The following is a 23,256-nucleotide window of genomic DNA, read 5'->3' as shown; positions in this document are numbered from 1 at the left end:
TACAATTCACTATCTACTAGGCCTGTGTTCAAGGCTATTCAACGGCCACGTGAGTCGTAAGTGAATCTTCCGTCTCTAACCAAGGGAGGCAACGTTAAGAGGGTTGAGAAAGTAAGGCAAGAAAAGAGACTGAAAGGATAAGGAAGCAAATAAACCAAAAACCAAAAACGAAGGTCAGAAAATTGTTGCACTGAACTTGAGGCTTCTCGTATTTCGGTGAAACATATTTCCACGTTCTTTCCCCCAATAAAGTATTATTATTTCTCAATGTGTTATTTTATAACTTAAGTGCAACTAAGTAAAGAGCCATTACTGACATCTAGGAACCAATTTATTGATTTTTAACATAAAGTAATTTAAACTGACACTACTGACTGAAGACTCACGCAAAATGATAGTTGTTATTACAACTACACCTTTCTCCTCCTTTTTACATGGAAGAGCGTGAGAGCCTCCTAAAAAGTTATTCTAAATGTTGACAAAAGCATTCTGATCTAACAAGTAAATAAGTTTTGCGGAAACTTAAACGTGTCATATAAAACACGTTGGCATATATAACCGCTTTTATGCCCTGCTCTCTGAAAAGAGATACAGAACCTAAATGACTGAATCTCGTTTTAGCATTCGTTAGTCTCCTCTCAATTAATCAACATCTGGAAACACGTTACTTAAAGTGGCCACATCGACAATTTGGCATCAACCCTGGGCAATTTTTTTCAATTACTTTACAGGATTCCGCTAGAAGTGAAACTGAACCCTTTTCAATTGACTGGAAATCCTAAAACCAATACTAAAACAATAAAAATGACGTATTCCATTGATAAAAACCAAAAGACGCCAAACGTATCACAAATTAGTAAAACACACTTTTCGCGAATAGTTTGCAACCGGCGCCGGTAAAAAATGCAGTCTGTGTCGTGCGCAGTAAAATACGACCCAAAGGGAGGAGAAACATGGATACTGGGTCAAACTGTGAGAGTGAAAATTGAAAAGGTTGCTTTTTGTTTTGAGCTGACAAAGAAAAACAAATTGATTACATGATAAACGCTTACAGTCGATTGAAAAGCATTCCCATAATGTAACACGTGAAATCTGAAGAACTAAACTCATAATAGTTTCTTTTTAAAATACTAGCTAGTCCTATTTCCTTGCATGTTATTTAATGACTAATTATAAATTGATGATATCAACCAAGATACGACTAAGTTCGTGATCGTCACATAATCGATCTAACTTACAGTTCCAGGGAAAGCTATTAAAAGAATTCTGTTCCAGTGTGAGCCCTGATCAGTGGTCAGACTGAGAGCCTTTTTGGTCACACACTCTATTATAACACCAATTATTACGGCACCAGTTCGCTCTGTAGGCCTATCAGTATTCCTAGTCCAATGAATGGACGTGGTTTTGAAACAGAACACCTAAGAATGACATAATATTTGATTCCCATCCTTACTTTTGCTTTCACGTATTTCGAGAAACGAGACCGAATCATTGAGATTTATCGGTGAAACCACAAAGCGTAAGAGTTGTGCCCTCGCCACTATATTTCGGCCCTCTTTTTCTACTGTCCGGATCCTTCCAACCTAAGGTGTTATTGAAAGCTTTGAAACATTAAATCAAGAGTATCATTGTAAAACCAAAACAAAGATAAAATATTTGCAAATAGAGGATTCTGTTGATAATCAACAAATGAGGCCATACAAATCCCAAATCAAATAAAAGTTTTTTGATAATTTGTAATCAGCGCCAATGGCAGTAAAACTGCAATCTGTGTCATGCGAAAAAATGCAATCAGTCGGCCCAAAGAGCGGCCGGAAAAACAAAGATACTGGGTCTAACTGATCGTATTAAAATTGAAAATCGAGTTTGGTTTTGACTTAATCAACAAAAATGAAGTGATAAACCCTTGTAGTCAGTTGAAAATCAGTCTTAAATATGTGTAATGATTGAAGTGCAGAAAAATATGAAATACTATGTTCACAACATTTTCTCTACAAAATACTCACTAGTCCTCATTACCTGCATGTTATTTGTGAATTAGTTCTCAATTGATGCACATGTCCATCTGATAAATTGCTCAGAAAAGAGGCGGAAAAAGAACAAAAACAGAAGTTTTTGTTGGAGATGTATTCGTTAGGTCAGGAGATGTTCGCAAATAGATCTATTCTGGAACATTATGTTTGTAGATGTAAAATCTGAACTCAAACACAAATGACTTTAATTCCTCAGGTCGCACCGTTTGGTCAGCACCTTAGGGACCGGTCATTATTTATCGCCTGGGGGGGGGGGGGTCGGAGTATTTAGGGGGGGATCACATGGTGTTTTGAAGACCTTTAGGGAGGATCAGCCGTAATTGACAAGCATAATGGGGGGGGATCAGACCAAAAAAAAAGGAATTTTAGGTCGCGCCGGGACCCCGGGTGATTGCATTTGTAAATACTTTGGTAGGATTTGCCGCTGGGACTCTAAACCCCCAACCATATATTCAAGACCACGTTCAGTTGTATTTTGTATTATATAAACTCTATTCTAGCCCAGACACAAAACCCAAACCCTTTTACAGACCCTCCATTTTGTAAAAAAGAATCACTATCGTAGTCTAACATACACGTTTTTATTCAGGCACGATCTAAATTAGAAAGGTAATCAAGATTTTGAGAATGGAATACTTACAATTGCTCAAAATTGTTTCATAACGTTTCAGTTTGTTTTATAGAGAATCGTAATCTAAAATCATAAACTTTCATTATTTTAATACGCGGCCGAATGAAAACAACAAATAAAAAAGTGTTTATTTTGGTGAGGCTGTATCTTGTTCCGCTTCCGTGTCAGAATCTTCGGCAGCCCTCTCCACTGGCTCTTGCACAGTCTCCTCGTCAGATTCATCTGAATCCTCGCCCGAACTTGACCCTTTTTCAGCACCATTACTGCTATTCTCTTCGTTCATTCTGGCCACTACCACTTTCAAATTGCGTGCCAGCTCTGTTTCAAACACGCCTCTTTCCAAAAGCCACAGCAGAGGATCCAGGTGGAGACGCTTGACAAATCTCGCAGTGAATCCTGCATTAATACTTGAGACACATTTGTAAGTATTCTTTTCGATTAAATCGAAAACCTCTTTAGCTACCTCTTTTGAGGTAAGTTTTTCTAGGAGAATTGCTGCTCGCTGATGCAACCTTTTCTCCTTCATTTTTTTCATTTTTCTCTTGTTTTCTTTTTTTCTTCGGGATTGGCCGTTGTTCCCCATGGGAGATGGGAACTTTCTCTTCAAGCTCATGAGGGTGGTCGTGAGCGCATTGGAGGCTTTCTGCAGCTCTTGGTGTATGGCCTTCACTCGCTCTTGAGCTTCCTGGAAATATTTGAGCTCATCACTTGCAAACGACCTTAAGGTATGCTCTTCTGTATAAAGGTTCTTTCGTCTGTTGTCGATAAATGAGAGCAAATCGGATGCTGAATTAAAGGCCTCATTGACAGTGGTCAAGGAGGACTCACACTTCGCGACATCACCACTGCCCTTAAGTAAGCGAGTCCCCTGATGAATTATTCTTTTTCAATTCTGTTTACCTCGACAACTATCGGGGTGCATCAGAACGAAACAAAGAGCAAGCGCCCGGTGCAGCATACTTCCGAAAGATCGAATCGTTTATGGAAGACCACTATATTCGTGGAGAACTTTTTATGGAATTCTGTCGTGATGCCTGTAAAGAGTCAAGAGAAGAAAGTTCCAATCTCTGTTCCTGGTGTTCTAACAATAGATGGGTCGGTCCAGAAACGGAAAGAATTCCGCAACCTGTACCAGATTCAAACAATCCTGGACATTTCATGGATATCTATCAGACGGAATCGACGGGCAGGACACCAGATGATTACCTTCCAAGAAAATGTATTAAAGATCTGTACGAGGAACATTCTGACAGTATCAGAAACGATCAGGATACCATGAAGAGCTTCTGCTCAAAATATAATGTGGAAGAGAAGCACGTCATTGCATATGTTAATCATTTGAAGGATATTGAGATCCGAAAGGACATCAGAACAAGAGCAGCTCAGGAGCGAAGAAGGCAAGAGGCCGAACGAACGTACAAGGACTTTCAATGGGATAACCTCATCGAGGGTGGCAAAGTTGAAAAGTTGCGGGTAAGAGAACTAGACCTGTATCTCAACAAGCATGGTTTGACGACTGTGGGTCGGAAACTTGACAAAGTAAAGGCCATTCGATGTCACTATTACCGACAGAATAAAGAGACTGTGATAACAGAAGAACTGTCGAGTGATGAAGATGACGTGGAATCCGAGGATGAAGAATCCGAAAGTGGAGAGGCAGAGAGCGACGATGACTATGTTTTCGTGGATTTGGATGAACAGCCTGAGATTGGCACTTCCTCGACATTTCAGTTCGTATCTGACGAGCAAATATTTACCGTTGTGGTTCAAGGTCCATGAGACGTAAGTACCACTATTAAAATATCACTTGCATATTCAAAAAGTTATTTGGCGGTGGCTGGGAGAAAAGGGGGGGGGGGGATCATGAAACTTTCCACTACCGATAAGGGGGGATCTCTAAAAAACTAGATACTCTACGGGGGGATCAGGTAAATGCTCCGATGTGACAACAAAAATACTCCGACCCCCCCCAGGCGATAAATAATGACCGGTCCCTTAAAACGCTCATCAACTAAACTTGAAGATTAAACAAAAGATTTTTCAACTCCGGAGTTTAAAGACTAACAACAATCAGTCTTCAAAACAGATTAGCCTTACACGTTACAGAAAGTGCTGCCGGGAGCATGTCACTGAAGAAACGTGATGATCACTCTACCATTTTCAAAGCTATTAAAACAACATTCATTCTGCTGATTTGTCCCACTGCTGAAAGATCCACCCCCTCCCCCACAGGAAAACTGTTCATTAGCTCCACCATTTCCTCCAGAGTAACCTCCACCACCTCCAGCTCCACGGTCGCGTCCAAGAAAACCACCGCCACCTCCGAACCCGCCCCTGGCATGTCCACCCACTCCTCCGTGAAGATATCCTTTGCCTCCTTGACCAGAACCTTTTGAAGAACTACTTCCATTACTGTAGAAGCCGCCGCCACCACCACCTACCATAAACGAAAAGTGAGAAGCAGTTGTCTCATTGATAATATTCGCAATATTATCAATTAAGTGCACTTCTCAATTTTTGGAAGTTTATTTTGAAATATTATTGGGTAGTCAATTGCTAGAAAAATACAAAAGCTCATTGCGATATGAGAAACGTAAATGAAGTGATGCGTTTGTACATTGACGGATCGATGGTTAGCAGTAAATAAATGTGTACGAATTTTAAAAACTGAACGGGCGAAACCCAGTTGAACTTAAGATATTCTAAGAGGTTCCTCCGACAAGAGAAAAACTTCAAAGTTAGAATTAGTGATTTCAATAATTAAGTTCTGACCAATCTTACTGTTATCTTCCTGTCCTAATGTATTGAACATACTGATTGTTTTTCTTTATTCTTTCTCCGCTTACCTGCGGGTTGACCACTCCTTTTTCCTCCATTTCCGTTGCTTCCTCCTGAACCTAATGGCGAGTTATACCCTCCATTCCCTTTTTTGTTTATGGACGCATCACATCCTGGATGTTGTTCCGATATATTTTTAATTCCTCCTCCACCTCCAGCTATAATCAAAGGCTTGTTGTTTTCTCTCACTACAAATGTACCTCCTCCACCTCCGGCAGTTTTTGGGTTTTCATTCCCTTTTTCCCCTTTTTGACCAACAAGTACATGAATGATCTCATCTTTGGTCAAATTAAAGTTTCCAATCATTCGTGCCCCTCTTCCTCCGGTTTTGATAAAACTGTCCTCACTGTACCCCCCTGAGGCTCCTATTGCTTCTATTCTGTATTGACCAGTGCGTGGCACAGTCCACACTTGAATACCGCTGGACACTGTTACTTGTCCGTCATGGTCCTGATCTTTGTAATGACTACCAATCGACTTTGGACCCTCTGATCCAATCTTACTAAGATTTGTAAACACAGCTGTAAATCCTGCATAAAACCATAGAATAAAAGTAACGTTGTTGGTAAGAAATTGTCAGAATTTTCTTTGCCATTTCTAATGGTACTATTACGAGGAAATGTTCTCGTAGTTACGTAAATTATTTAATCACCGAAAAAATGGAATTGAAACGTCAGTCACTTGGAGTGTTCGAACAAGTCGTGCTGTGCATTTTCCGACGCTTGCTCACGTTTGTATTTTTAGAAAGTAGAAACCCTCGATAGTCGGGCATTGACTTACTTCATTACATCTAAGGATTACATTCGACAATAACATATTGATTGCCGACCTGAATCAAAATGGTGTTTTTGAATACCGACGTGATAATTTTATAAACTGTACGGTTGAGCCATCACGAGATTTTGTTGTTGGGGAATCTAAAAATCTCAAGAGAAGACAAGGTTTCCTTCCCATTCCCACAATTAGAGTAGTTTTTCTCGTCAAATTATTCCAGTTATTCCGGCGATCACACGTGACAATGAAAAGAGGAGAGTGAAGAAGGAAGGAACTCCATGTGACCAAAGCTGATAAGTCAATTGAATAATACTATGCAGAGCAATTTTCAAATGATTACAACAAGTTGTCCAGGATTGTATTGGTTTTTTGCCTTTCTTCGCCCTGTTATTGGTCTAGAAAACTCGTGTCTACTTGTAGCAGCTCGATTTTGATTGAGATGACACACAGCAAACAATATCCAAGCGCTCGCTTTTGAACAGGAAATGAAGTATTATCTGGTATAAATTACTCGTTACAAGAGGTAACGCTCAATAATTGTCATTCAGGCCTTACCTGGTACACAGCCATACAGCTCTACCCTCATTGATATCCAGCCCTGCCACTTTACTAGTTTAAAACGAATGTAACGCGCTGTGATTGGTGGGTTAAGGTCGTGATAAACCACGGTATTCTGATCAATGTTTCCAGCAAAAACCTTTGAGGTAACAACATAAGAGGTTTCCATTTAATCTTTTATAAGAATTAATTTTATGAATAACAGTTATTACGACGTGAAAACAGTCCCCCAACTCATTCATACACCATTCCTCTAATCGTTCCTCCTGGGGGCCTCGATATTATACAATTATTACTGACGGTGCGTTGGCAAAATCCCTGCCAATGATCATCCAAAAATACTTCTTCTCCTGTTTAAGCGGGAATCAATTCACAACAAATCAATTTTACCTTCATTGTGTTTTGTCCTGGGACTGTGTAATTGTAGAACATTTCTGTATCGTTGCCGTACTGCAGGATGTACTTTGTAACCCACTCCCTCTTGGGTCCATTACTTCCTTGTGTTGCCACACGTTTGACTTTAGTGTGCAGAATAACCAGATCAACTTGTAGCCACTGATCCGTATCATCATTTTCAGCTGCCCAAGATCCCTCTCTGTCAGGATTTATAACATGAAGTCTGCTCTGACTGGCGGAGTGGTTAGAGTCTCTCTCTGAAGAGGCGCTTATTTGTCCGTCAGAGATTTCACCACTTTGCATGCCGAGAAATCTTCCACATTCTGTTTACGAAAAGTCAGCGGACGTTTTACAAATATAAGTTATCTACGGCAGCCAAATAAAGGCAAGCTATGAGATCACGAGGCAATTAATCAAGGGTAGTTAACACTGAGCTAAGAAATGTCGTTAACACATTCACATAAACTTTCAACGAAATGAAAAATCTTAAAGAGCGCATACGAGCAGATCAACAGTACTGTCTACAGTGATTATCAGCTTTAGAGGAAAGCCATTTTCCTTACCTTTCACGCATCCATGCAATTCCACTCTCATTGATATCTCATCTCTCCACTCCATTGGTAGAAAACGTATGTACCTTGCTATGATTGGTGGATTGAGGTCGTGATAAACAACACTGTTCTTGTCTTTGTTTCCGTCAAATTCCTGCATCATAATAGATGTGAAATAAATGTTGAGTGTTTTTATTCAAAATGCGTGGTACGTTCCCGCTTCGTATACATAATAATCTTTTAAAATAAAATCTATATAATTATATTATGCAATGTTTTTTACTGAGTAAATAGTGAAATATCTCACGAGCGATTTGATTAATGAAATTCATCCCATGCCACCTTACAGTAAAATTAAGTTGAAATTTTTCTGCAAATATCTATCTGAGGGTAATCAAAAACTGGATCAAGATGAGATTTGTACCTAGGCAAAGAAAATGGTAAATTTATGAAATTTTCATACATCGTAACAATTTTCTTGAAAAACTGCCGACTCATGCATCATAACAAATCGAGAAACGAAGCTGATCTGATTGCAAAGAGGATTGTTTGTCCTAGCAAATTTCTCAAAGAACACATTGGGAAGTTTAAGTTGAGGAATGAACTTGGCTTTGTGTACAATGAGCAACTCATGTTTTAGAACCCCTCCGCACCTCTGATCAGTTTTACCTTTGATATGGTTTGTCCTTGTTCCTTGTAGTTTTGAAATCTCACTCCATAGTTGCTGTATTGTAGCTTGTACTTCTTCACCCATTTGTCATGTTGATGGGATCCCTGTGCTGCTACTCGTGTTACTTCAGTGTTTTGAGCTCTGAGATCGAGCTGAAGCCACCGATTAAAATCCTCCACATAAGCTATCCGAGATTTCTGTGTGGAATGTAATCTTACAACTTTCATGTTATTCTTTTCTTGGAATGAGAAACTTATCTGCTCATCGGTGATTAAACAACTTTCCACACCAAGTGTTCCTTGACAACATAAATCTATTTTAAAACAAAAGAACATCTAAAATTACCAAATAAAAAAAGAGAGTCGTAACATCTCAATATACCTTAAATTTCTCACACGCCATTTGTAGATATTCTCCATTTTTACATAATTTGAGTACATTTTGGCTTCTGTCCACCTCAGGTGTACTCGTCACTTTTTAAAGCGACATTTTCTTTTCCCGGTAAAGCTCTGAATCGCTTGAAATTTAGAATCCTTGGAAAAGGAAATGTTGTTATAAAAGCAGGTATATAATTCATTTCCGGGCTTTCAATGAGGACCGAGCACCGTGACTTTAAAAATTGGGAAAATCACGTCAATTAACTGTCAACAACTGGTAACAACAAACATATGCCTTCAACAAAATATTTGTATACTTGGAAATTAATCCTTTTTTCCTTGAGAAAGAAAACGTACAACAGAAAGGTCACGTTTAGCTCACCTTGAAGAAAAATTTCTTTATACTTCAGGTTAGTTCTAGCCATGTCGGCGTATAACTAACCGCCTGAGTAAAGGTCATTAAAGGCGATCGATGGCAATCTTAACTCATCCCACAAGATTTTTAGAACCTCTTTTAACTTGTTTTACATACTTTCGCTACACGTTTACCTCCCATGGAATGAACATTGATTAATAACATTTTATAACGGTGAACCTACAATAGCTCAAACAAAATACCCCGCGAATTGCTATTTTCTTTCATTCAGATCCTTTGTGTGTAATTATGAATAAATTTACCTATCACGCAACAACATTCCCACAAGCGGCCGAGGTGCAATTCAATAGTTAGACTAATTACGCCACAAAATTTTGGTACGTTGTTCCAGAAACAGAAGAACCAAATTGAAACACGAATGCTGATTGCACGGAGGTAAACTGCAAAATGTAGGAGGTGATGTGAATAAATAACATATCTTTCGTAACAAAGAGGACGTTAACATCACAGAAATTAAAGCGCCACAGATCTTAACACCGATAAAACTAATCCACATTGGTAAAAAACACTTTCCCCGTTTAATTTAAACAAGACAAAATCGAGGGCACAAAAAAAAAATAATATTCATTCGCTCTTCCTTGATACGGCCATATAAATTTTTTAGACCAAGTTTCTACTTGTTGAAGCGAGAGATGATATTCTCCAGCTCTCAGCTTTTTGCAGGAGCCCATGAGCTCCTGCTTTTAGTCACTAACAACTGCCGCTAGAGTTGCTGTAGTTTAGGAAAATTTAAGGTTATTGTTCTGAAAAATGACAAGAACGTATTTGACCGTATTTGCGTAAATAACTTATATTTTTGGAATTATTATTACATCAAAATGAATCTGGGCCACGCCCGTTTAACACTATTTTGGTACCTTTTAGGGGTGTATTCGAAGTTCTCCGACGAGCACTCCTGTCATTTATGGGAGTACCACCTGGGTTAACACTGATCTTTCAGATGTAACAGTTAGGCGCAAGAAGCCCTACATCGAAAAAACTGCTGTCGCCTTGCGAGGAATGCGCATATCAGCGTTGAGGAATGAGTGGCTAAGCCAATGTCATTGAACTGTTCCAACAGAACTTTCATTTAGTCATTCTGTAAAGTTCGTCTGGAGCATGGGGAAAAAATCTTTGTCGCCACCCTGAATACCCTCTAGGATTGTTAACGACGACGACTGATTATAATGAAGTGTGTCAATTAAATGTGCCCCTGAGATGGAAAAAAAAAATGGTGGTAGCGTTATTCTCACTCAATTCCGATTTTGTTCTAATAGCTGCCTCTGAAGCCTTTTAATGGGTAACTGACGGCTAAAAGGTAACTTTTTCGGAATACCGTCTAAATGCCTCAGCTAACACATTGAAACAGATACAAGGTGCTTTGAATGCCTCTTTGTGCCTTTTTTTCGCCGGGAAAACTGTCCAAGATGCAGCTTCGTGAGTCATCCACCATAAACGCTTCGATTTTGATCATGTGACTTGACTCGTCACACGTGTGCACATTAAGCAAAGTAAATAAGGCGGATAGTGCTTCGAGTGAAAGCAGTTCTATTCCGGGGTCTGATTATTCGGATTTTGAGGCTTCGATGGAAGGCGAACATAATGGAAGAGTTTATAAATCTGTTGGTAAAATCAGGCCCTGGCAATTTGAACCGCCAGGACGAACGTAACCTAAAATAGAGCGCGAGAGTCAGAGGAGGATCCATAGCCCGTGCGCCGCGGCCGCCTCAATCAAGAAAGCGAGAATGGTGAGTGCATTTACGATTATAAATAAAGTATCTAAAAATCAGTCGCTTCTTAAACGTAGGAGCGATCAAGTAAAGAAAACCAAATGTACAGACTCTTGAATATCATGGGAGCGAAGTGTTTTTATGCTACACGCCCGCACCTTCCGAAGCTATTTCACTGACTGAAAATTAATATAAACATACACGCTTGTGGAGGTGAATTGGCTAGATTATACACGTTCACACGCGATTGAATCGGTTTTATTTACGATAAACGAGCGCGAGTAATCTACTGTTCACTCAGCTGACATTGGTACATTTTTGAAACGAGTAACCTTTCGGACAGGATTGATTTCATCATGTTTCCGGTTGCAAATGAGAAACAACGCTTGAGCATGGCGCTCATAACAAGGCGATTCTTGTGACATCCGTTTATAGTATGGTTCTGTTGTTGTACACTTCCATTGGAAGTTAATTAAACTTGGGGTCACGAATGTGCTGTATATGCTGCTCAATGTTAGTTGTAATCATTCGTGAAAAACTCTCAGTTAGAAACGAAACGCATCGAAAGAAATAAACAAAAAGTTACAAATTAAAGTAGAAAGTCATCTTTTGTGTTTCCCACTAGTCTCATTAAAAAATTTTAAAAAAGGATAAATCTTGCCCATTTCCGGACCGTGGAAGAAGACTTTCGTTCACGAAACCAGATGACGACCTCCCATAATACGTGACAATACTTTGCGTTTAGTCACGCTCACTCCTGAACCGATGGGCCTGAGGTCACAGTGATACACACCAGACAAAATCTAAAGACAAATATTTTTCGGCTTGGAATTAAAAAAAATTTCTTTAAGTAACTAACTCGATAATAGTTAGGAGGAAAAATTGGGGGAACATATATATTTTTACGGCTGTTTGGAATAACGTGCAAAATATCTGTAGCTCTGAATACAGACATGCGATCCGTCGTGTTTCGATTATTCAACCTTCGTTATTTTATTTCTCACTTCGTATTTCGTAGTCTCTAAATGGTGACCTATATCAGAATCGAACAAATCTTACTTTTTTTCCGCTCGTAAATTTCGGCTGCAGCTGAACAGCCGAGACGAATTTGTTAGTCTCAAGTCTTGACATGACACTTTTCACTGCCTTACACACGTGTGAAGTATCACACCACGTGACCTGAATCGAACCGTTTTCAAAATGGCCGTCGATTAGGCGTCAAAAAAAATTTGTAGAAAATTTAATTCTGCACAATATATCGTTAATTTGCTCATTTGGATTCTTTTACCTAAGAGGAATGTATTGGGACAAAAAAAAAGGAGAAACATTTGGCGTCAGTTACCCTTTAAGGTAGGATATCCGTGTCGCTAATTTGGAATCCATTTACTGATGTCGCAACCTCTTTCCCAAGGTTTCCCCCCTTCCCACCCCAATCTAAGAACTAAGTTGTCGATGTAATGAAATGGTCGCTATTGTTTTTCCTAGATGTCGTCAATTTGTTCGTTTCCTTGAAATTCCTGTAAAATAGTTCAGCTAATGGCCCACAACACATAATTAGTAATTTAATGTTATGTTTACTTTTTTAGCTGCTTCTCATTCCTCATGCAGTTAAAACCTCAGGGTCTAACAATCGCATAATCACACTTTTTTCTCTACGCTTTTGTATAGATTGGATCGATTATTCAACGTTGCTTCCTTGAAAAAGAAGAAAAAAAATACACGAGTATAAGAGGTTGCAATGTTCACATTTGGGAAAACGTGTGTCGCTGTCTCAGCTTTTCATGCTCAAAACATAAAAAAGTTCCCAGAAGACTCACTTGCTGACTGCTGTACATTCCCGCTGCGTGTACAGTTAACTGAATTGAAAGTATATCTACATGAAGGGAATTTAGATTTCGTCTGTTCGTGTGGCTTCTTGTAATTTTGTTTTGCCTCTAAAAGATCATGAAAAAATAAGCTGGGAAAATTGAATAAACCCATGTAAGTACCAATCACGTATTTTTCGGATGTCTTTTAGGACATTTTGCCTCTTGACGGCTTTTTTATTTATGAAGATTTAAAAAGATATTTCTAGAAAAAATCCTATTACGTTTCTTAAGCCACTATAGGGTATCTTCAGAGAAATTATGAAGAATTTTGATTTTTCGAGATCTACCACGAATTTCTATTCTCGCTCGGTCTTAGTGGACATTCTCTATTCAATGTACACACTGAGTCTATCTTGTTGTGCTACTGAATGATTAACCAAGAGTCAAGACAGAGGGTACCTCTACATTTTCATTTGCTTCTAGTTCGGCAGCAGTGCTCATCAGCAACGTACACGAAGGTACGATCCAGAATTATTGAATTGAACCTTTTTTATCTCACTATTTATGCAGGAAAATGGTCTGGCATGCTAATATTGAATTTTTCTACATATGGCTTGAAAATTGTCAGTTTGCACTCCTTTGGTATACACATGATCCACCCAGGATCACCGACCAGACGGCAGTTCAGAACTTCTTCCTTAGTGCATAAAATCTATCCTAGACCACCTTGTCGAGTTTTCCTTTACTTTTGCGGGTGCCACTCGAGAGAAAATGAAACTGAAACTCCGGAACCAAATGAATGCTTATCCGCCATATCCTTGATAAAAGTGTAAAGGTATCAATTCGTGAAAAGATTTGATACTTGAATACTGACGCTATTAGCAATTGCTTCTTTGCGTATTTTTTTTAATACGCTCCCGACTAAAAATGGACGGGTGATCTAGCGGCTAATGTAATTCTAAAATAAATGCTTCCTAAATGATAGTAAAAGGCCATTTCTCCTCCCAGTTCACAGCATACAACAATAGCTATAGGTACTAACCTAAATTCACACACTTGTAATTTACTTCCAAGTATTTAGATATGCCTGGGCATGGATCATGACCAAAAACTGAATTATCTGCGTGCAACTCGCAATTAGCTTCTTCGTTGCACTTCATCCGCACAATGACCAATGAGTTCTCAGCTTTACAATTTGTATTGCTAACTCTGGGATAACTGCAAGTGATTGAGTCCAGTCTACCATAATTTGCATCCACAACTTCGATGATTCTTTAGTCATTATCACAACTTATGGTCCTTTTTCCTCCCTCGCAAATGATAACAGACCATAATATCTCTCAAATAAAGGAGGAAACAAACAGCACTATCAATACGCCAAAAGTTTTGGAATAATGTTCACTTAGAGAGCACCCTGCAATTTTGCTAGTCTCGTGCCGGCGTCTGTTCAACCAATAACTTAAAGACTGACAATACTGCGTTTCTTGTCTGAAGCAGCCAAGTTTACATCAATTAGTTTGAAAGTTAACTTTTTTTTAATTGTGAAAACGTTGTTTGGTACCTTGGCTTGTGACTGACCTGTGCAGTTGGTTCCATTTCCCTCATATCCATCTTTACAAGTGCATTTGTAAGATCCCAGGGTATTGTTACACACAGCATTCACATCACAACCGTGTATTTCTTTTAAACACTCATCTATGTCTGTGACAACAAAATTAAATCCCATCAGTGTATGAAAGTTATTTTGACATTGTTTGGTAACTTGGCTTGTTACTGACCTGTGCAGTTGGTTCCATTTCCCTCATATCCATCTTTGCAAGTGCATTTGTAGGATGCCAAGGTATTGTTACACTTAGCATTTACATCACAGTCGTGTTTTCCTTCAGTGCATTCGTTGGTATCTAAATCAACAAAAAACAGTTTTGACTTCTGGTCATTCCTTTTTATCACATAACAGGCATCATCGAGAAAATAGAGAGTATGGTATGTTGCAACTGGTTACGTGTGCAGTCAGTTCCATTTCCTTGAATTCCATCTTTATACGAGAAACTATAGGATCTTAGGGTATTATTACACTTGGTATTTAGATCACAGTCGTGTGTTCCGATCATACACTCATCTAGATCTAGCACACGAAAAGGAAAATAATGTAAATGAGACCGTTTTTCTAACTAATCGGAAAAACTGAAGGTAAAAGACGGAGTGTGAATATGTCAGAACTAGTTACCTATGCATTTAGCTCCATTTCCTTGAAATCCATCTTTGCACGAGCACTTAAAAGATCCCTGGGTGTTGTTACACTCAGCATTCACATCACAACCGTGTGTTCCGTTCAAACACTCATCTATGTCTGTGAAAACAAAATCTCATCAGTATGAAAGTTATTTTGACATTGTTTGGTAACTTGGCTTGTTACTGAACTGTACAGTTGGTTCCATTTCCCTCATATCCATCTTTACAAGTGCATTTGTAATATCCCAAGGTATTGTTACACTCAGCATTTACATGACAGTCGTGTTTTCCTTCAGTGCATTCGTTGGTATCTAAATCAACAAAAAACAGTTTTGATTTCTGGTCATTCCTTTTTATCACATAACAGGTATCATCGAGAAAATAGAGAGTATGGTATGTTGCAACTAGTTACGTGTACAGTTAGTTCCATTTCCTTGAATTCCATCTTTAAACGTGCAATTGTAAGATCTTAGGGTATAGTTACACTTAGTATTTACATCACAGTCATGTGTTCCGATCATACACTCATCTAGATCTAGAACACGAAAAGGAAAATAATGTAAATGAGACCGTTTCTCTCACTAATCTGAAAAACCGAAAATAAAAGACGGAGTGTGAATATGTCAGAACTAGTTACCTGTGCATTTAGTTCCATTTCCTTGAAATCCATCTTTACACGTGCACTTGTAAGATCCCAGGGTATTGTTACACTCAGCATTTACATCACAACCGTGTGTTCCGTTCAAACACTCATCTATGTCTGAGACAACAAAATGAATACCATTAGGGCATTAAGGTTATTTCGACTTGCTTTGTCTGCACGAATTTTAGTCTTCACGCGAGCGTTTCCTGTTGTCAGATAAGAATATTTACCAGTACAGTTTGTCTTATTTCTCTGATATCCTTTCTTGCACCTGCAGCAGTACGATCCAATGGTGTTATTGCATGTCGTATTACCCTCACAGCTATGTTTACCAGACAAGCACTCGTCTATGTCTATAAAAGGAAAGAGAAGATGATGGACTTTATCTAAGTTGGTTTCCTTAAAGATTTTAATTTTTTATGTTTTTATCTATATATGGGGTCACGTCTGATCTTTGCGTAGACGTTGTACTTAGTTTTGTTGCCTCGTAAGAAAGGAAAATGAGAAATTACAGTTTGTTCGCGTAGATGGTGGGTAAAAAACTGCGTTAAAGAAAATCAAGACTGAATGAGGTAAAAAACAAAAATGAGTGATAAAATCCCGTTCCAAGATGAACCATAAGAAGCAAAAGAGCCGTTCATATGTAAGTCCTACTTTGTATTTTGAATAACTCGTGTCATTCTGGATTATCCTTCTCGCAAGCCATGAAAGGCCGAGGCTTTCACCTGCGATGTTTTGTGACTATCAAACTAATGCCGTGTTCGGGATTGTTTCGTACTCATCCCCTTCAAATGAGTCTACCCAGCCACCTAAAAGAACTTCAATTGAGGGAGGGGCCTGCGGAGCGTATCACTTATACATTATGTTTCTGTCTTAGTAAAAAAATGTAAGATTCAATCTTACCCTCATCACAATTATGGCCTTTAAATCCAGATCCATTAACACACAAACACTGATAGTCTCTGTCTGTAAACCCAGCTTGGCATGTTGCGTTACTCTTGCAAGGATTTTGCTCACAAGCATTCTTAGGAAAGAATGGAAGAGATAAATTTAAAATTATATTTGCAGGCATGACAGGTTCCTTGCATGTGTTCATTTGTTCCCGTTGCAAGCGGGTAAAATTATAGGGTTAGAGAGGCTAGGTATCCCTTGGTCCGGTATTAAAGCTTTCTCGAACAATGAATAATACTTTTAGCCCATGGAATTTATCCTCACCTCTGCTCCGCGGTAACTACAACTTTCATTTTGCACCAGGTCTTCATCGTGTTCAATAGTCGCGTTATTCAGATCACACTTGTGTTTTCCAGACGACTGTTTTATCTCACAGAAGTTATAACTGACGCAGTTAGGTTCCAGGTAGCATTGAAACATGCAGAGATCCTCATTGACAACGTCAATAGTTCGAACCGTGTGATTCTCCAACCGGAAGCCAAGTTTAGGAAAACTGGTGAACTTTAAATTGCGGCAATTGCCTAGAGAAAAAATCTACTAAGTTAGAAAGTTGCTATGTAGTGTTAAGAACTTTAACTTAAACTGGAACTTTAGATAGATAGATAGATAGATAGATAGATAGATAGATAGATAGATAGATAGATAGTTTTATTAAAATTACCCTTTTGTCTGTGCCGAGTAAAATCTTTTGCAAGGTCATTACACAGCGCATCACCCAAGCTGTTGATGACCTCCGGCGGAACGAGCAATCTGAATTTCGCAAGGGGCGTGGATGTACGGACAATATTTTCACACTGCGGAACATACTTGAGTAATGTACTGAGTGGAACAGGGAGTTGTATGTAAATTTCATCGACTATGAGAAAGCGTTCGACAGCATTCACAGGGACTATCTTTGGCAGATTCTGAGAGCATATGGCATTCCACAACGCATTATTAATATCATCAAATGCTTCTACTCAAATTTCACATGTTGCATCGGTCAGGGAGATCTAAGTTTTGAAGTTAAAACCGGTGTACGGCAGGGATGAGTCATGTCGTCCGTGCTATTCAATATTGCTATCGACTGGGTCCTTTATCGGACAATGGAAGATCAGCGAAGAGGCATAAGACGGACCCCTTTTACTATACTCGAAGACCTCGACCTCGCAGATGATTTAGCCCTATTGTCCCACACACGACAGCACATTCAGGAAAAGACAGACCGGCTCAGCATGTTCAGCAACCAGGTCGGCTTGAGAATTAGCTTGAAGAAGACGGAGGCCATGTGTGTTAATGTCCCTCCCCCAACAAAGATCAGGGTAAGAGGACAGGACATTCCATACACCAATAAGTTCACATACCTCGGGAGTGTGCTCTGCCAAGATGGGGGTACTAGTGTAGATATACAAAGCAGATTGAACAAAGCAAAAAATGCCTTTATGAGCATAAGATCAGTGTCGAGGTCAGCAAGCCACAGCACAAAGACGAAGCTTAGAATCTATCAGAGCTGCGTATTGTCAACTCTCCTTTACGGCTCGGAATGCTGGCGAATGACAGAACAGGACCTCTCAAAACTAGCATTCCTCCACACAGCTAACCTCGGGAAGATTCTGAGAATCTTCTAGCCTCAGAAAATATCAAACGACCAGCTACTGAGGCAAACCAAGCAGGAGGATATTCGTACACTTATCAACAGGAGAAGATGGAGGTGGATCGGTCAAGTGATGCGGAAGGCCAGTAACAACATAGCTAGAATTGCAATGCACTGGACACCTAAAGGTAAACGAAGCAGAGGGCTCCCGAAAACAACTTGGCGCAGGACAGTAGAGAAGAGACAGAGGGGGCTCATTTACAGCCGGAGCACCATTGAAAAACTGGCTAAAGATAGACAGGGTTGGAAGGATTTCGTTGCTGCCCTATGTGCCACACAGGCATGATGGGTAGTACGTAAGTAATTAAGTAAAACGATTGGTTTTAAAACGCGGGACTTGGAACTCGCGATTTTTCCGTGTTCGCAACGTGCTAAGGTAAGGTGGCGGAAGTAGTGAACAAAGCTTGTGATTGTTGCTATTACTTATCTCTTGAAACATTGGGTTACCAATCACCTCTCTCCTGTCATACAAGGCAGGTATGTTAATAACTTCTAAAGCCTGTCTATAAGATAAATCATTAGTGCTTATTATGCGTAGTGCTCGCTTCTGCAGGCGTTCTAACTGATCGGAGAGATATTGCGGTAGAGAGGTATGATAGACTGGACATGCACACTCTACAACTGGGCGTATGCAAATGGTGTAGAAACTTAGAAAGTCATTAACTGGCACTTTCGCGCGCTTTAATTGCCTAAGAAAGTAGAGACGCGACTTTCTTACATATCATTTCTACGTGCACATTCCACTTCAAATCATCATAACACCTAGTAATTTAGAGGGAGGAACATCCTCAATGTTCGCATTGTTGATAGTAACAGGCTGTAAAGTATTCTATGACTTTGTGAATGATATTCTAAGTTCCTTGCAATTCGATTCATTCAACTGGAAACCATCAGCACGAGATTTTGTAACAAATTTATCAAAGCGCGACTGCATCGAGCGAGCTGGTTCCGTTCTTTTCCACACACTCAGCGAGGGTAGTATCATCTACATACTTCCAGATATTCGTATTCGCCACACTTAGGTCATTAATCATTATTAGAAATAACCAGGGGCCGAGTTTGGTCCCCTGAGGAACTCCTGCTGGTACAGCACGCCATTCCGATACACGAATTTAGAGCAGTGTTACTCCTGAATCATTACCTTAATTTGGATTTTGGTTTTCTGCCTTGCATAGAACACCAGTCGAGTAGTTTTAAATATTGTTCTGAATGATCACGGCAAAAAGTAGTGTCCCCTTTGTGATGAACCCCTACAAATTCCCTTTGTTATTATTACAAGGAATATGAGTATTTAATATTAAGTAACGTATAACTTTTTGATGCGATCACCTATTAAGATCGATCGATCAGTCGACGCCGAAGTCTACAATCAACCTGTGTTGATATGTAGAGTAATTCGTGTTTATCACGTAATGATGCTGGTAATCTCGTCTGAGCATGTTTAGTTCGTTAAAAAAGGTTACTGTCAAAACGTTTTGGGGGAGCTTTTGTTTAGTCTCGGCTCAAAAACTCAATTCATGAAATGCGTACGGGTTTTCATTGTTATGTAGCTTGACTCAAGATTTGGACCATACTGAGTATTATGAAAGCAAAGCGAGAGATAATTAAAATTGCTGACGTATAACTCAAGGAGTTAAAAACTCCCTTGTATATTAAAACTTTTTACCAAACTGACTGAAATTTACCCTTGAGCATGCATATTTTAAGGGCGTAATTGAGTGTAACAGGAACAATAAATCCTGAAATATCACATTTTGGTCGAGTGAAGTGGAAATACGATGAAAGGAATCATGCTACTGCTTTTTATAATCTGATGTCCAAGTAGTAATTGACAACAAAACTTAAAAAGCGATAGAAAATAGGACGCCGCATGCTGTACTAACAGTTTCTTGACAAATTCCTTTTCTAGAATTTTTCGTTCAAGCCATAGGGTAAAGTCTGCATTTTCACATCATCTTCATTAGGAGCGTGTTTTCGAAAATTTCCGTTTTCGATGGACAACTTTATTATCCAGATTGGTGTTGATGGTACGATAAACTGTAAGAATAAATTTGCTTTTTAAATTTACTACACTAAGTGAAAGTGAGGACTCAAAGTTAGGTGTAGAATATCGAGCCTGAGAAAAAATTTTCATGTCAGTCAAAACAGGCTGACTGCATCAATTAATGATGACTTCTTTTTCAAAAATACATCCTCTGTAGTGAACACATCCGTAGTTTCCCATCGGACCGAAGCTGCACTAAGCTACTTACTTTCCTGTATTTGAAAAATAAAATCAAACACATTTATTTCCTTCAAAGCAAGAAGGCTTAAAATCTTTTTACGATCATTGAAATGTGCCAACTTCACTGTTTTAAAATAATTTCGCTCTTGTTTCGCCATACTGACGCGGACGATAGACATTAATTTATTTTGCCTGAGTTCGTCAAAATCTCGTGATCCTTATTTCATGAGATAACTGGCAGATTCACTCTTTCAAGGTTTTGAAAATCTGTTTTTAGCTCACGGTGAATCCTGTGTTTGATGAAAAAAAAGACTTTGCTACCAAATTAAAGTTGCTTTGATAGCAGATAGTTTAAAAACGGTCTGTTTCGAGACTCGTGTCACATTTGCAAAGCAAGGTGGTGTTTGCCACCTTTATTTTTGCGCTTTTAAAAACTTAAAAACTGACGAAAATTAAATACTCTGAGAAATTTAAAACCTTTGAAAATTAAATACTCTAAGAAACTCCACGAGTGGACGGTCAACGATCTAAATTTTGATCAAACAAGACTGCGTAAAATTTGTTTAACAAATTTTTTTCACCCGTTTGGGTTGAAAAGCCCCTTTTAGCAAGTATAATGAATGTATGTGTGTCTTTATGTATATATGCATATACAACTTCCTTTCTGTAGAGGCTTCCCGCAATCCACAAAGTCCTCAATTTATAGGATTGTAATATTTGAATCAACTTAAGAATCAACTTTAGAGCCAGATGTTACCAAAAGGGTCAAATTTTGATGCAAATAACACGTTTCAGCCAAAAGTAAAAAGTTCTGTTGCTTTTTCTTTTCTTTTTAATTCTTTTCCCCGAAAAGTTATAGTCGAAAGACTATATTACATAACTTGAAAGGCTGTACTTCTGTGTCAAATTTTCATTTGATCCAGCCGAGCCATTTCAACTGAGTTCAACAAGACTTTCCACTTGTTTTAAAATTCGAAGATCTGCCTATAGTCATCTTATCCTTTGTGCCGCATCAAAAAGTCGAGAACGTTTATGGAAAACATTGCAGAGACCTGATTAATTATTTTGAAGTAAAATTAATTGTTCCCTAGAATTTTAATTCTGAACTTCTTATAAAATATGAGCATTGTCTTATGCCTATCTAGAGCGAAACTTGGTCAAAATTAGTTTATTTTCTTAAATATTTCGGGAAGAAGTTTGTGTGGATATCTCAAGGCTTAGTTATGTTTATAAGGATGATAAAAATGTAACATAAAGATTCGGTAAACTTTTAAATAGTACTCAAACATGAGCTAGGACATAACTGTAGGGAAATCTCACCTTGTCCTTCTGGTATTAGAGAAGCCAAAACGGTGAGAACAAAGCAGTAGAAAACAAACAGCATGTTCCCACAAAACGCTCGCTATAATTCCAACGAACAGCTTAAGTGAGTTTTTTCAACTTTATGCCGAGGAACATCAGACAAATTGAGACAGCTGTAGTTAAATATGCGTTCAAATACTCTACACTTATTACTTTCGGCGGGAGATTGTCACCATAGCAACCGACTTGTCTCTGTGCGAGCGAATAATTAACCATATCTATAAAGATGAGTTTTGACATAACCCGGCATACAGCCGTCTCAGCGGATATTACAGTGTGTTTTGACTTCAGGTTATAATTACTCAAGCCCAAAAAATATTCAACTTTTTTTAAGGGACCTATAGGAGGCTTTGTTACAATTTTACAGAAACAGGTTAAATATTCTATTCTATTATTTAACTATGTATTTACTTCAATAATAATTACTGGACTATAAACGGATACATAATCAAAAGTAGTAGGAAGCTAAACACTATGATTTTACGACTTGAGATGATTTTAAGTTCTGGAAAGCAGGAACTCTTAATGGTTAATGAACGTCTTTTCATGAATGTTCGATCAGAAACAGCAAAATTACCATAAGACAATTCCCAGGTCTCTTTGCGATACCCCTACAGGAGTAACTGGGCCTACTTTTCTTTCTTTCTTTAAATTACTTTGAACGTTTCCTAAATATACCAATCATGACCAAATAATCCCCACAGAGAAAAATGAATAGCGTGCTTTATGTACAAAAGTATATCTCGATAAGTGAATGGAAAAAGAGTCAAATTCTAAGCTCCTTGAAACGTTTGAGGCAGAACGACATGTCAAACACAGAGACAAGATAAACTGGGCACTGAAAAATTAATTTCGGGCATGATTTTTAAATTAAACTTCTTCGACTATGTACGTGAAAGAGAGCCAGTAATTTATTTTTTTAAAAGAAATCATGCATTTATAAATGATTCAGACACATTCTATCATTTAGGGACATTAGGTCTTATTGGAACTATTAAGAAAGTGAAACACGAAAAGTTTTTTGAAGAACAAGTGCGAAAAAGATTGGGCATTAGGCGCAAATAAACATATTCTAGCAAATGCTGTTTGTAAATTAAAACTCTGAAATAAAAAGGAACGACTGTGATACCTAAAGGTTGCGTTAGTTAACCTGCACCTTAAACCCTTAGTAACAAAAACCTGAAGAATGAGAAAATAACCAATCAGCTATGGAGTTTAAAAACGAGCAACAATCAGCCTTCAAAACAGAATTTCTTCAGTCTATCCAGTTGGAAAAGTGCTGCCATATACATTTCATTGAAGAAACACTATTGAACAAATTACAGGTAGCTGAAGCTATGAAGATTCAGCTTTTAGTCTTCCTGTTTTCAAGAGTTTCATAACGACATGAAATCCATGGTATTTCTTCAAGAGAATTAAGTATTAAGTTA

General features: G+C 38.5%; 1 protein-coding gene across 2 annotated transcripts; it reads right to left on the bottom strand.

The window, feature by feature from the left end:
• Positions 1-4,669: 4,669 nt before the first annotated feature.
• On the bottom strand, positions 4,670-21,848 carry LOC149039424 (uncharacterized). Of its 2 annotated transcripts, XM_089185583.1 has the most exons (7): positions 21,785-21,848; positions 16,872-17,128; positions 16,560-16,680; positions 15,644-15,773; positions 8,568-8,575; positions 5,511-6,023; positions 4,670-5,101 (listed from the first exon to the last, which is right to left on the bottom strand). In XM_089185583.1, exons 1-7 carry the CDS (start codon positions 21,846-21,848, stop codon positions 4,791-4,793), a joined length of 1,404 nt encoding a protein of 467 aa, XP_089041709.1. In that variant the 3' UTR covers positions 4,670-4,790. The 2 variants fall into 2 exon arrangements, with proteins under 2 accessions (XP_089041709.1, XP_089041710.1); XM_089185584.1 differs by lacking the exons at positions 8,568-8,575; positions 15,644-15,773; positions 16,560-16,680; positions 16,872-17,128; positions 21,785-21,848 and adding exons at positions 6,832-6,973; positions 7,225-7,544 and having other exon boundaries at positions 5,511-6,032.
• Positions 21,849-23,256: the final 1,408 nt, after the last annotated feature.

This window comes from Pocillopora damicornis, chromosome 10 (genome assembly GCF_964200805.1).
Source record: "Pocillopora damicornis chromosome 10, jaPocDami1.2, whole genome shotgun sequence".
Classification (NCBI taxonomy): Eukaryota; Metazoa; Cnidaria; class Anthozoa; order Scleractinia; family Pocilloporidae; genus Pocillopora; species Pocillopora damicornis.
The sequence above is the reverse complement of the archived record's forward strand: the minus strand, read 5'-3'. Positions and strand labels throughout refer to the sequence as shown.